General features: G+C 38.1%; 1 protein-coding gene across 1 annotated transcript in view; it reads right to left on the bottom strand.

Moving 5' to 3' along the window:
- PCBD2 (pterin-4 alpha-carbinolamine dehydratase 2) overlaps nt 1–12,659 on the bottom strand; it is a 52,090-nt gene extending 39,431 nt beyond the window's left edge. The window contains exons 1-2 of the mRNA XM_020991240.2: nt 12,462–12,659; nt 4,765–4,896 (exon numbers count right to left, since the gene is read on the bottom strand). Coding sequence (XP_020846899.1) covers nt 4,765–4,896; nt 12,462–12,560 — 231 coding nt within the window. The 5' untranslated portion in view covers nt 12,561–12,659. The remainder of the gene's footprint in view (nt 1–4,764; nt 4,897–12,461) is intronic.
- Between the last annotated feature and the right edge of the window lie 3,242 nt (nt 12,660–15,901).

Consider the following 15,901-nt stretch of genomic DNA (forward strand, 5'->3'; position numbering starts at 1 on the left):
TTTACACATATGAAAAAACAAAACATAAACATCAAATCAATTCTGATAATTGTTTCAGTGTTTAAGGACCACCAACCTTTAAGATGTTACTTATCAGCCTCTTATAGTATTAGTTTTTCAAAGTGTTGCTGTGAAAAGCTAGCCACTTTCAATCTTTTTAAGTCCATGTCCACTAAATTTTTCCAATATACACTCCCTGCAGTTGCCAACCACCTAAAAGCAGATTTATATGACAACTTACAAGGCTTTACCCCTTTATATATATCTAGATGACCAGAAAATCCAAATTCATTTGCAAATGCCAAGCGCCTTAGGGACCAGGCATTCTAAGCAATTCAATTGCTAGTTACCATGTCACCAGATCACAGTGTTTTATTTTTATTAAGGTATACTATATTCTTTACTGTTCTCAAAAGACAGCATAATTTTGCACAACTCATTGCTCTAGTACTACCAGCAAGAGCTAAGAGTAGCTGCTTAAAGTACAACGACTATTCCACACATCTGTAACTGCCATTTATGTCCAGGTTTCAATTTACAGATTTACCAGGTATTTATCCTCATCTAATCTTCAGAGTAAACATAGAGCCTTTAAAAATAATCACATCAGAGACCAAAACTTTCAGACAGAAAACCAAATCCTTATAAACCATCAAAAATTATCCAAAAAAGCTTTTAAAAGAATTACAAACTATTAGCCACAATATTAAAGAATGCTCCAAATCACTAATAATAACAGGGAATTCAAAGGAAAACAGCTCTGAAGTTTCACTTCACATTCAGCAAACTGGCAAAAATGACAATAGACTGAGAACAGTTAATGTCAGGCCCACTACTGCCTTGTTGGTGGGGCTGTGAATCAGCACAACCACTTTGGAAAACAATTTGAAAATATGCAAATGCACTGCAAATAAAATGCCTATACCTTTCGACCCAGAGATTCCATGACTAGGCATACACCCCAAGGAGAAGACTGATAAAAACAAAGTTCTTGTTTATGCAAAAAATATTTTCAGAAGCACTTTCTGTGATATCATGATATCAAAGAATTGGAAACAAAACAGACACCTGCTGACTGGGGAATGGTTGAACAAAATGTGGCACATTACCATTGTGCTATAAGAAATGAAGAATGTGATAAATACAGAGAAGCACAGAAACATCTATAAGAACTAATGCTAAGTGAAGCAGAGCCAAGAATAAAAATATACATAGTAACTACAACAATGTAAATAGAAAGAACCACCACAAAAAATAAAAATCAGAAGTGAGTGCTGCAAAATTACAAAGAATAACATAATCCAAATGAAGAAACATGAGAAGATAACTTCACCCCATTCCTTTGCAGAGGGAGAAGGTCCACACATGTGTGCAATTACACACATTTTCAGACTTTTTCTATGTATTGATCAGTTAAGCTGCCTTTCCTATTCCTTTTTTAGTCTTTAAAAAATATTTGTTATACGAGATAGCTCTTTGGGAAAGGGAAAGGCAGTAGGGGAAATTATGATATGAAAAAACAAAAGAAATCAATAAAAATTTATTTAAAAAAATAATTCTCCAAGACACTAATAATAAGAGAAATGCAAATTAAAATAACACCTAAAGTTTCACCACACCCAGCAAGCTGGCAAAGATGACAAAAGATGAAAATAAGCAATGTTGCAGGGGTAGTAGAAAGACACCCACATAATGCATTGCTGATAGGGCTGTGAAGTAGTGCAACCATTTGTAAAATAAGCTGAAATTACACAAATAAGGTAGCTAAAATGTCTATACCATTTGACTAAAAGATACACCAAAAATACCCCAAGCAGGAAACTGATAAAAAGAAAAGCTCCATTTACTGTACACTGAAATGTTTATAGCAGAACTTTCTATCGTAGCAAAGAACAAAACAGACACCTATTGATTGGGGAATGGTTGTGGAACATGAATGAAGTGGAATATTACTGTGCTGCAAGAAATAACAAATATAAACAAAAAAGAAGCATGGAAAGACACATGAACTAACGCAGAGTGAAGTGAGCAGAGGTGAGAAGACAACATACACAATGACTACAATAATGTAAATGAAGAGAGAAACTACCACAAAATAGTCAAAAATGAAAGACGTAAAATTTTAAATAATAAATTTGGCTCCAGGGAAGTGATAAGAAAAGATATCATCTCCTATCCTTTGTAGAGGTGGGAGGCCCACAATATAGGAACACTGAATATATTGTCAGATTTTTTTTAATTTACTGATTAGCTTTGCTGATTTTTTTTCTCTTCTTCCTCTTTCTTTTCTTAAAATAAAAATACTTATTATAAGGGATAGCTTTTTGGGAGCAGGCAGGAGAAGTAGAGGGGGATATTTATGCAATGTAAAAAAAAAGACATCAATAAAATTTTATTTTTAAAAATGATCCAAAAAATTGTTCAAAACCTTAGTAGAAAACTAAATGTAATTTTATTTTGTAACCCATTTATCTTCACAGTATAGGAAAATAATATATATCCACTGAAAAATTTAAGTATCAAAAATGCTAAAGGTACAGGGGCTTAGTGTTTCCTAACCAACCAGAAAAAAAAAAGTTTTGTCGCTGAAAATGTTTCTAAAATATATTCATCTAGTTTTCTACCTTATAGCCAGTATATGCCATAACAATCATTCTTTGCAAAGCCCTGAGGTCAATATTCTGAACATCAATTACCACTGCAGAATCCTGTATGTGCACAAAACGTAGGACTGAGCTGCTAACCCAAAGATGTACCTTTTAAGTTGGTTTACTGTTAAAGTTAGCTTCTTTACTAAACCTCTGATCTTGATTTATATTCTTGGAATTTGCCTCTTTTTCCTAAAAGTCCAATGAAGAAAAAAATTCTGGCTGATTAAGTGTTCCACTTCCTTGGATTCTGGTTAAATGAAGTTTTGTTTTTCTTTTTTCCTTCAGGGTTTTGGCTTTTTTTGTTGTTGTTGTTTTCATTTCATTTGTTTTTTTAAAGCTTAGCACAAGTTGAAAAATTGTGCAAAAGCAGTAACTTAACAACAGACACCTTGGGCCACAACCCTCAAAATGCACTGTCACATGTTCAAGTCTGTTCAAAATTCATGATGGTGCAAATACATGCAAATGCCAAAAAACTTTGAAAACATAACGCCCAACTCCTAATTTACTGCTGAGGGATTACACACCATGACCGGATGCCAAGTTCCATGACATTGCTAAATATTCCTGATAACATGAATCAGTAGTAACAATCTGCTCTTCAAGGGCTATCTCATACCAAAAAGCTAAGAGTAAGACACAGTCAACATCTACTTTGTAGCTTACACAGGACATAATAACCAGGAAGAGAAGATGGGGGGAGAGGGGAGGAGGAGACACGCAGAATACAGTAACAGTATACCTTAAACAGGTATCACTAAATACTATCCTCATCGAGAACATTTTTTCTTTCCTATTTTCACTTGGTGGCATTAGGAATTATACTAAGCGACTTAAATGAATGAAGTCCTTGGCTTCAAGTGACTTCTTTGTTTTGTGTTAAAGAGACATAAAGACATAGAGACATAAAAATAACTGGAATAGGGTTCATAACAATATCTATACTCTGTTTTGTGGGCTGAGAGAAAGGTAAGTCATAAGCGTTACAGAGCCAAAGAGAAAAAAACCAAAATTGTCTCAAAATCACAATAATAATAGTAATAGTAGCTTACATTTATATAGATAGATGTGTGTGTGTGTGTGTGTGTGTGTGTGTATACCTATGTGCCAGGCACTGTGCTAAGTACAGTATCTCATTTGATAGGAGGTACATACTAATATTATTCCCATTTTATGAAGCAAACAGAGGTTAAGTGATTTGTCCAGGGTCACACAGCTAGTCTGAATTGATTTTGAATTCAGGTCTTCCTAACTCGAAGCCCAGTCTTTATATCTGCCAAATAAAAGATGAAAGAGTTAAAGAACTGCTCAAGGTAGAGTTTTTGAGTTGGAAGGATACGGGAACTTTTAAAACCTGGAAGAAAATTAATAGATGGCAAAGGAATACTTGTATGAAGGGAAATTTGAGCAAATAGGAAAAGTAGATTACAGGATGGGTAATAAGAGACAATGAAAGTAGAGAACTCAGATGGGTCTAGCATAGAGTTTGAAGGAGAGATCTCGACTCTGGACAGAGAACATGGGAGGCCAGTCAACTGAGCCCAAAGCCTAACTAATCAGTTATTTGCATTTATTCCGTATATATTTTACATTTATTTATCTATTTTATGTATTGTCTCTAATAGAATATAACCTCTTTGTGGACAGCAATGGTTTTGTTTTTGTCTTTGTGTATCCAATACACAAAGCATACTGGCTGGCACATTTAATAAATGCTTGGTAAATGAGTAAGTCGAGAAAGAATACAATGTTTTCAGACTACAAAAATGTCAACAAGTCTATGAAGGATGAGAATAAGGAAGGAACACAGACTCCAAAAAAGACCAAAACGTTGTGAATTAAGTTAAATCAGAATCAGCTCTTCCACACTCCTTGTGATCTGAATCCCCAACCTATCTATTGCTGTTCCTTATTTCCTGCTAGGCTTGGTTCCCTGGATGGAATGCTCAAGAGAAGTGACAGCACAGCTTTTGACTTCATACTGACTTAAAGATCAATTCTGACTCTTTCTCCAGATTTCTCAATTTCATCCTCATCAACGTATGTATGAAAAGCAACAGCATCTGAAACATTTCCAGCGCAAGATGACAAAAATGTTAACATCAACACTTACCTGATTAAAATTTTTGAAACAGAATTCTTTATATATAGCATCTCTTTCATTTAATTCTGACCATCCTGAGGCTTTGAGGTCATGAATAACTTGGTTCCTTTCTTCTGCTGTTAACCAATGAGATTCTGCAGACTAATAAGAGAGAATAAATATAATCAAATGAGAATTTGGACATGTCTTTAATTTACCAGTCAAATTTATAGCATTTTGTATTGCCATTATATGAAGTTGTTTTTTTTTAAAGATTCATGTCCAGTCAAGCTAAGACACTTTAAAAATAACAGTATGGGGGCTGCTAGGTGGCGCAATGGATAGAGCTCTAGCCTTGGAGTCAGGATGACGTGAGTTCAAATCTAGCCTCAGACACTGGACACTTACTAGCTGTGTGACCTTGGGAAAGTCACTTAACCCCAACTGCCTCACCAAAAAAGCAATAATAATAATAATAATAATAATAATAATAATAATAATAATAATAATAATAATAATAATAATAATATCAAATAAGAGTCATTCCCCAATTGATAAATGGTCAAAGGATATGAACACGCAGTTTTTCAACAAAGAAATCAAACTACATATAGTCATATGGAAAAATGTTCTAAATCACTATTGATTAGAAAAATGAAAATTAAAATGACTTTGAGATATCATTTTACACCTATCAGATAAGCTAAAATGATAGAAAGGAAGAGCAACAAATGTTGGAGCGGATGTGGAAAAACTGGAACACTAATTCACTGTTGGTAGAACTGTGAACTGGTGCAACCATTTTGAAGAGCAATCTGGAATTATGCCCAGAGTTATAAAACTGTGTACAACCTTTGACACAGCAATACTATCACTGTTAGATCTGTTTCCCAAAGTGATTAGGGAAAAAGAAAAAGAACTTACATGTTCTAAAATATTTATAGCAGCTCTATTGTGGTGGCAAAGAAATGGAAATTATGGGGATGCCCATCAACTGGGGAATAGCTGAACAAGCTGTGGTATATGATCGTGATGGAATATTACTGTGCTATAAGAAATGATGAGCTGCTTGATTTTAGAAAAACATGGAAAGACTTGCATGAAATAATGAAAGTCAAATGAGCAGAACCAAGAGAATGTTGTACACAGCAACAGTAGTATTGTTCTAAGAACAACTTTAAACAACTAAGTCATTTTGACTATTATATTTAAACCAATTTCAAAGGATCTATGAAGGAAGATGCTATCCACATCTAGAGAAAGAAGTGATAAACAAAAAAAATATATATAGTATGGTTTCACATATACATACATATATGTGTCTAATGGTAGCCTTCTCTAGGGCAGGGAGAGGAGTGAAGGAGAAAAAAAAATTTAAGTATACAGCACAGAACAAAACTTAGAAGGAAGCACAAAAAAGCACGGTAGCTTTGAAAATGATGTATAGTATTTATTACATAGTTTTTCAAAAAAAAGTAAACTGTGAAATTCACGGTTTTATATTGAATCCTCTTTTTATGTTGTGCTGTGTACATGGAAATGTTCTTTTTTGTCTTACTATATTTAAGTTCAAAATGAATAAAAATTTTTTAAAAAGAAAACTAATAGTATCCTCTAATATATGAGTACTCTTATGCATGAAAATAATTCTTAGTAATTTGCTCTTTCACAAGCACTCAGCACTATTTCTCAAAAAGTATATGGACCAAAAATAAGATAAGTTTATATGTGATTTCATATCTTTCATACAGGCAAACTAAGCATTCTGTGATAGGACGTAATTTCAAGGGTACTCCAAAACACCTTCCTACTCAAAAGAAGTCCTCTTCTACCTACTCACTGATGAGTGATATTCAATTGAGTCTCTTCCTTTAAGTTAAAATCTGCTAAATTGTAACCACTCATTTATACCTCAGCAAGAATGAATTTTTCCTACTCTTTCTTCAAAGCAGGTGGATAAGGGAAATATGTATACACACACACACACACACACACACACACACACACGTCCTACAAGGTGAGACAGAAGGAGGTTTATCGATAAAAACAATATGACATTAAGGACATCAAGTTCCACCATTTGATTTGAGGTTAAAGGTGCTGCTTTTTGTGGTGGCAAAGGATTAGAAACAAAGTAAATGTCCTTCAATTGGGGAAAAGCTAAACAAATTGTGGTACAAGAATGAAACAGAACATCCCTGGGCTGTACGAAATGACAAACACAATGAATACATAAAAGCATGGAAAGACACATGAAATGATGCAAAACGAATAAGCAGAGCTAGGGAAACAATGTACACGATGACCACAATGATGTAACTGGAAACAACAACCACGACCACACTGAACATCACAAAATTATAAAACACAGGCCCCAAAGAAGAGTTCCGTAAGGCATCTACCCCTGCCCCCGATCTTGTGCAGAGGTGGGAGTCCACAGATGTAGAACATATAAAGTCCCAACACAAAGTGAAATTTTTGTGATGTGTTGACTGCTTTTGCTGAATTTTGTTTTCTCTTCTGCTTTTTGAAAAAATTCTGTTACAAGGACTCACTGTCTAGGAGGAAAGAAAGAAGGGAATAAGGGGAAAATACAGGTGATGTAAAAACAAAAATTATCAATAAAAATCTTTTTTTTTATTTTAAAGGTACTGAAAAATACTACAAAAAGATGCAAGTAAGAAGTGGCTAAAACCTAAATCAAGGTCTTTCAGAAGTCACCTGCTTCCTTTATAACAGTGTTATCTTTAGCATAATATGATGCTTACTATCCTTTCTCATCAAAATACACACTGAATTGTTTTTCCCAGACTGAGGATGAATGTTTTCCATAGTTCCTTGCCTCCTGTTAGAAGTCGCATGTACTTTGCGGACACTACTCAATTTAGGGATATCCCCTGTGACCAAGAATCAGAGATTCCTCTCTCACACTGGATACCTTATAGACATCTCAAAATCAACAGGTTAAAACAGAACTTATCCTCAGAAGCCCTTCCCTCTTTCCAGTTTCCTTTTCCCACCCAGAGCATCATGATTCTCCCAGTCACCCAGGCCAGCAGTGTCAAACATGTCCCAATCAGATTAAAATGTAATTGGAAAATAGTTAATAAGATAAAAATATAATAGAACATGAATGATATAAATATGTGGTTTTCTGAGTAAACATAGCCTTCAGGGATCCTTATGTACAGGTCAGTGGTCCCTGTCTCTATTTGAGTTTTGACACCACTGATTCTGGCTCCCAACCTCTGTGTCATCCTCATCTCCTCTCTTAGAAAACGCATCCCACATATCCAATCTATTGAAAAGTATTATCTTTTCTACCACCACGACACTCTTATTTAGGTCTCTTTCTTTCCACTCCTACTGCCACCTCCGTGGTGAAGGGCCTTATCAACTCAGATCTGAACTACTACAATAAGCTTTCTGGTTGGTTTCCCTGCCTCAAGTCTCTCCCAGCTCCTATCCACCCTCCACTCAGCTGCCAAAGTGAACTTCCTAAAGTACAGGTCTCACCATGTCACTCCCTTACTCAATAAATACTAGTGGTTTCCTATTTCCACAAGGATTAAATATAAAATCCTTTATTTAGCTTTGAAAGTCCCTGACAACCTAGACCCTTCCTCTCTTTCCAGTTATCTTACACTTGAGTACCCTCCACACAATCTGCAATCCTGTTACACGGATGTTCCTTGTACACTACGCTCAACCCCCCATCTCGATGCCATTTCACTACGGCTCTCATGCCTGGATTCTCTGACTTCCTTTTACATTCTGATTGAACCTGACTTTCTGCAAGAGGTCTCTTTCCCAGTCACCCCGTCCTGTCCACTGCTAATGCCTTCCCTCTGAGATTACCTTCCATCTTCACTATATGTATGTTATATGCACATAATTGTTCATGTATTGTCTCCCCCATTAGAATGTGAGTTCCCTGAAAGCAGTGATTGCATTTTTGCCCTTACTAAATCCCCAGAACTCAGCTCAATCCCTGGCTTGCAAAAATCGTTTAATAAATGCTTGCTGACTGACTGACAGATCTTCCCCATCAAAAAATAAAAGGGTCACACGCAAACACAACCACAGCAGCAGTGATATGTACGGTAACAAACCTGACGCTTTTCCAAATGTTTAGCAATTATTTTTAAACAGAGAACATCAGAGGCAGTCATGGCAGAGTGAAGAGGACCAGCCATCAGGCAGTCTCAAGTCCTGTCTCTGATTTACTGTCAGAAAAGGAATTTAAGTAATTACTTAACTTCTTCTTACAAGAAAGTAGTAATAACATCAAGTTCTGAATTCACAGATCTTTTGTTTTCATCACAGCTAACAAGCCACAGCATTACAAACAAATGGTATGCGGCACAAGTTGGCCTATTCCATGCTCATCATTCATGCACAATACTTGAAGTATCTGAGATTTCCTGCAGTGGGTTCCCCTCCCACTAAAGCATACTGCAAAAATTTACTACATGATCTTAACGACTTGCTATGGCCAAAAGAATTCATTACTCACTGGCCAATCACCAAGTACGGGCATCTCTGGGCTTAGCTAACCTAGTCCTTGGAAAAAAGTAACAAAGTGATTCCATAAAAGCACACTCAGAGCTTTTCCAACTTCAGTTTTTTTAAATGTTAGAGCTTGTACTCTACTAGAATAGCCTTTGAGTTTCCGGTGTCCCCTCCATGCCCTGATGACACATCAGAGAAGATAAACAATATACCTGTAAATATTTTAACAATGTCACCTAGAAAAAAAATTAAAACAGAAAACAACACACAGGTTCTTCTTGAGATGTTTCAATTAAATAGTACCCTTAAGTGATATATTGTGATAGGTCTGTTCTTTTCCTTTTTACAACACAGCCCACCTAGGTCTTTTCATCCTAGCTGACTCTTATGTCCACCTGCAAACTCTCTAGAAGGAGCCCACCCACTCTTATAGTTGCATGAATATCAATAAAGTATGAGAACTGTTCACCAGTTATCCTTGGCTTTAGTGTAGGTACATGACTGAGCCACCTCCTTTTCTGGTTATACATCTCTGCCATTACATCCTTTACAAATCACCTTTGTTAATGACATATTGAAGCCTTTTCTCCCCTACCATACCCATCTTCATTACAATTTAGATGGCTTACAATTTAAGTTAGTTGTAGACTGTGGCATTCCATAACTAGTTGTCATAAAGTATTCACAGAAGAATTTTAATTGTTTAGTCATTTCAGTCATGGCATTTATACTGGAGTGGTTTGCTATTTCCTTCTCCAGTTCATTTTGCAGATGAAAAAACTGATGCAAAAAGGGTTAAGTGACTTGCCCAGGGTCACATAGCTAGTAAATGTCTGAGGCAGGATTTGCACTCAAGAGGATGAGTCTTTCTGTCTCCAGGCCCAGAGCTCTATCCACTGCCCTACGTACCTGTCCTTCACTGAAGAACACCGATAGAGAAAATGAGCCTCTGTTTCAAAACCAAGCTTAAAGTCATTAAAGCGTTATGCAAGGTGGGGGGCTGTTGGTGCACAACACTGCATAAAATGTGAGAGTTGGTGGAGATGTCCCTTAGTTTTGCTGAACTAGGTTCTTTTCCTCTTTTTAATTTTTTTATGAGAGAGAGTTCTCTAGGAGGGGGATGGGAGAGGACTATATTATGAAATGTAGGTATTTTAAATTTTTTAAAAGCAACTGTACAAGTGGAAACAAAGTAGATATGCCACTGATTGTAGAATGGCTAAATAAACTGGTATATGAAATGTAATGGAATATTACTATCCTATAAGAAACAATTAATATAGAGAAGTATGAAAAGACTTACATGAACATTGATGCAAAGTGAAGTAAGCAGAGCCAGGAAGATAATACATACAATGATTACAATAATGAAAATGGAAAGAATAACCACAAAATAATCAAAAATGAACTGCAAAATTAAAAAGACAAGTTTGATCCCCAAAGAAAAGAATCTCCCCACTCCTTTGTAGAAGTGTGATCAATACGTGAGAAACCTTACATATGATGTCAATTTTTTTTAATGTATTGATCTGTTTGCATGTTTTCTCCCCTATATGTGTAATGACTACGAGTTACTAGGGAACAAGGACTATCATTCGCAATTCTTAGTATCTTCAGAGCCTACTTAGCACAGCACCTGGCACACAGTAGGCACTTAATAAATATTTGTTGACTGACTGAGGAAGTAAGGATAAGGACACTGAAGGGCATCTAGGCAATGCAGAACAACATATCAACAAAAATCTATTTTTTTAAAAGGACTCTCCTCCTCTTCAATTCTGGGCCCGATTCATTATTTATCTAGTGCCTATCTATTTAACTTTATATCATAGTCTACACAAAAGGAATTCTTCACACACTTGTTTTTTCCTGAGATAGTTAGGCCAAACTCTCTTGAGACATTACGGATCTCATTTATGAAATTCTGCAATATTTTGGTGCTTGATATAACTAGCACAATATCTTAAAACAGGAGCATCTCTAATAACTAATGATAATAATGATAATAATAATAATAATTCTAGAGAATCCCTCCTCCATGTGTAGTCTGTACAGGACATCCTCTATGACAGTAGAAAGCATTTGTGTCCCTATTTTACTCCTCAAATGAAATGAAAAATCAAAGAGTCATCAAAGTTCTCACTGTTTTAACATGTTTTAAGGAATCCTATATAATTTTAACATACACGAAATATGTCAAACATGTATGAAGCATGTTGGTGTTTTATTCCACCTGATGGAATTTTTTTTTATAATCAACAAACACGATGGTATATTGCATTCTCTACCTTTCTGTCAGCTGTGTAAAAACAGTTTGCCGAATATTGTTTGTGAAACAGCACAAGATCTGCGACGTCTAAGTTATTTTTCACCACTAGGTGGTGGTATAAGTTAGTCTAGTTTGCGGAACAATTGTTTTGAGTAAAAGGAAAAATTTTAAAACAGCTTTAGATAACTGAAAGTACATTGACAAGAAACTAAAAGATGGATGGATGGATGGATGGATGGATGGATGGATGGATGGATGGATATACATATACATATAAATGTGTGTATATGTGTAAGCATATGTGTATATAAATATATCACTTAATTAACCCCCAAATGATGCTAAAAAAAATGCACGAGAACCGAACCATATTGAATAATCATTAATGTCAAATACGAAGATCATTAGAAAGTGACTGCTTTTATATGGTACTGATCTTCACATAGAACTTCTAATTCGTAACGTTATATTATCTAGGGAAGCAAAATTGATGAAAAATTTTTTGTTTCGGAAACAATCTCATAGCAAGAGCTCCGACACACCCGTGCCTAAAATGAGTCCCTTACAAAGCTCCTCAAGTTTGGTTTTGGAGGTGGGGGTGGGCAGGTGCCGTTTCTTGGGTACCCCGTAGACTTGGATAATTCATTTCTGGCCTGGCCTGCCATTTCAGACAGATGATGACGCGCGGGAGGTCAGCATTCACACCGGGGTCCCAAACCCCGAACCCGAGCCGCAGTCCCACGTCAGTCCCGGCCAAGGGGGGCGGAACCCCGCGCCCGACCCGTGGGCCCCGCGGCAGGAAAGGGGTCCGGACTTCCCTCCTGGAAGATTCCTGGGCAGACGGGCCGGCCCTCCGCACGCCCCAGCCTGCCCGCGCCCGCGCCCCGCGCGAGCTCCCCCGGGGCCCGGGGGCCGCCCGCCCGCCCTCGCTGCCTCACTCACGCACCATGGCTGAGAGGTTCCGGCAGCCGCCAGGAGCGGTCCGCGGCGACCGAAGGAGCGCGGGGAGAATCCCGCCCCGGAGTCCCAGCGCCGCCGCCGACATGGGCCCGTGCAGTGTGTCGCAGCCCCGCCCCGAGGCGCCCACTGCGCTGCCTGAGCCGCGGCGCCCGCAGCCCGGGTCCCTGCGCTCCGCCCAGCCCGGCAGCCCCGCGCCCGGAGCCCCGGCGGCCGAGTCCGCCCGCACCGAGCCGTGGCTGCCTGGGCTGCTCAGGCCCACCAGCTCTGGCGGGCGTCGGGCCTGGCGGCGGGAGAGCTAAAGAAGGACCCTTCGGGGGCTGGGACCATGCATGGAAATAACTTTATTGACAGCGGAGGAAGCACCAGCTCTCCAGGAGCAAGGCCTGCGGAGTACGGCGGTGACAGCGTCCATCCCGGCCCCAAAGAAGAGCTGCAGGCCCGAGGCGCCGCTCTCCAGGCCCTCCCGCCGCGCCTGCGCAGTCCCCGGGCAGCCCCTCCCGGAGTGAGATGCAAGGCTCCGTTTCTCACTCTTCTCTTACGTGCCCCCCCACCAGCCCACTGGGCCCTAGAAAAATTGCTTAAGGATTCGGCTTGGGCTCATTCATATTATCTAGGGGTCTCGCCAAAAAGGGTAATGGAGAGTTACTCAATGTCCAATGAACTCCTTTAGGTATATTTATTATTTATTCTCTTTATATTTATTCTATATATACTTTAATAAAATTTATACATATATAGTATACTATATATACTTACATATATAGACATGCTTACATAAAATATATACTTATATAGAATTACATGCTTATATCATATACCACATATACTGATAGAAAAATAATGATATTATGAATACCTGTATTTATTCTCTTTATATTTATTCTGTGTATATGTAGAATATATACTTTTTCATGTGGTATGAAATTTGGCAGAATTCTGCTCGTTAGAAAAGACATTCTGCCTGACAGTTTAAATTCCTTAGTTTTAATTCAAAATTCTATTTAACAGGATCATTCTAACAACAAAACTGAATTAAGCCAAAATAAAATATTTTGCATTCTTTTTTTAATCAAATGGTTCCCAAAATATTCAGGTAGACATTTACTTAAATAATTGCTTAAATTTTTCCTAATCTATACACTCTTCTAAGAGTCCCTCCCCCACCATATCCTCTAGTTCTCTCACCTCTCTACAAATCCAGAAGACTTCTACAATCCTCCAGATACATGTTATTTCCTCTTCAACCAAATCCAATAAAAGGTTTCAACATTACCAGCCCTCCACCACCACCTCCTTCCTCTGTATCAGTTCTTCCTTTCATGCCCATTTGTATGAAATAATTGCTCCTTATTACCTTTTCTTATCCAGTTTTGTTTTTTAGAACCATACCATCATCGGCCCCAAACTTTCTTTCAAAATACTCTAGTAATGATGACAGTTTTACGAATACTGATAACATTTTCATATATGAGAAGTAAACAGTTTGACCTTAATGAGTGTCTTATAATTAGTCTTTGATGTTTTCCTTATATTTCTTCTGGATCTTTTATATTGACTTTTCCATTGACTTCTGGTCTTTTTAATCACAAATATGTTCATCAAATGTCCTTTTTTTTTCCCCATTCAGGATTATACTCAACTCTGCTCTTATTGCAACCCCAGCTCTTATTGTCTTTGAAATACATTCCAAGACCTACAGTTTTTTACTGCCAGTTCTTCTGAAATCCTGACTGTATTTCTGTAGTATTTAAACTTTTTTTCTTGTTGCTTGCAATCTTTGATCATTCTTCCAGCCTACTTTCAGGCTTTGGACTTTATTACTGTACTTCTGGAGGGAAGGCCGATGCTTTCTAGGTGTTGAGTATTGTGTTATTCCAAGCTCTCAGGGACAGCTCAGGCTGGGGACCTGAATGCTTTTAGTGGTGGGATCTAAGGCAAAATCTGATCACTGCCCCCTTCGTCTGCAAGTTCTGACCTAGGTTTGGATCCGATCAACAGTAAACTGCTGCTAGACTGAGTCCCTATCAGTCATCTGGAAAGCTCTAATGGTTTAGAATTACAGGTGGTCTGGGATTCCTGCCCTGGTTATTCTACTACAGGCTTTAAGGCTGGGCTAGAAACTAAAACTGAGATTCCACTTGGGGTCCAAACCACAAAGCTACTACTTGCTTCTAAACTTGTTTTTTCTTAGTACACAGGGTATGCTTTTCCTCATCCAGGAAAGCCATCCCTAGACAAAAATCCGCTCCATCAATCCTGATCTGTGACTTTGCATTGGGTTTGACATCCTGTTCCTGTATTGTACATAGAGTTTAGCCCCTCTGTGGTGAATCTGAAGCCCTTCTTGCCAGGATGCATAGCCTCCTTTCTGCACCTGGAATGTTCTGCATGATGCACTCCTGGCCAAGTCCTGTCCCCCATTGTTCACAAACCAACCTTTCTGCCTCCCTGTGTCAACCTGGTGTGGGAAAATGACTCAGTGACTTTCTTAGATTTCCCCATTAGTATACAATATAATCTGTTTTCTAGATTTGTTTGGAGTTTGGTGGGGGATGAGAGTGCATCATTTCTTCCTACTGCTCTGCCATCTTGGCTGCACCCAACTCCATGCATTTTCACTGGCTGCTTCTCGTGCCTGGAACTTTTCTCTCATCTCTGCCTCCTAGCATACTTTAAGTCTTAGCGAAAGTCCCACCTTCTGTAAGAAACATTTCCTAGTTCTCCTTAACCGTAATGCCTTCCCTCTGGCACTATCTCAATTTATCCTTTATGTATCTTGTTTATACGTAGTTGTTTGCATGTTGTCTCCCCTATTAAGACTGTGAATCCCTTGAGAGCAGGGCCTGGTTTTTGCCCCTTTTTTGGTATCCCCAGCACCTAAGAGTGCCTGCCACATAGCCAGTTTGCATTTAGACTCTCTTCACTTGCTTTTCATAAGATATCTAACAAGCTATAATTAAAATCCTTCAATATATCCCACTGGAATGAGTTGTGCATTGTTTTATTTTCACCTCCAAATGCAACTGAGGTTAAGAAAACATTTGATGCCGAGTGTTGGGCAGTGAACAGGAGGATGCTGATCACCTCTCCAACACTTGTAATTACTGCCCACAAACCCCGGACACTTTTCCACTGGTTCTTTTAATATCTCATGGACACTAGGGCAGTATTGGCCATCCATTTGTTATCACTTGTCTTACTACATGGCCAGCCTATTTCCTTTTCTAGTTATACAAATCTACACTATTTTGTAGATTTCTATTTTGTATTGTTTCACTTTTTCTTTTCTATTACACCACTTCTTACATGAGCCATCATTCCTACTTAAACTTATTACATCTCTCCATTTTCCTTTGGTTCACTCATTTTGACAGGAATTGTGGTGTTCCATGATTTAAAGCCATATAACCAGAATATTGGTGTTCA

Source organism: Phascolarctos cinereus, unplaced genomic scaffold (assembly GCF_003287225.1).
Source record: "Phascolarctos cinereus isolate Bilbo 61053 unplaced genomic scaffold, phaCin_HiC Scaffold_2;HRSCAF=192, whole genome shotgun sequence".
NCBI classification, from domain to species: domain Eukaryota; kingdom Metazoa; phylum Chordata; class Mammalia; order Diprotodontia; family Phascolarctidae; genus Phascolarctos; species Phascolarctos cinereus.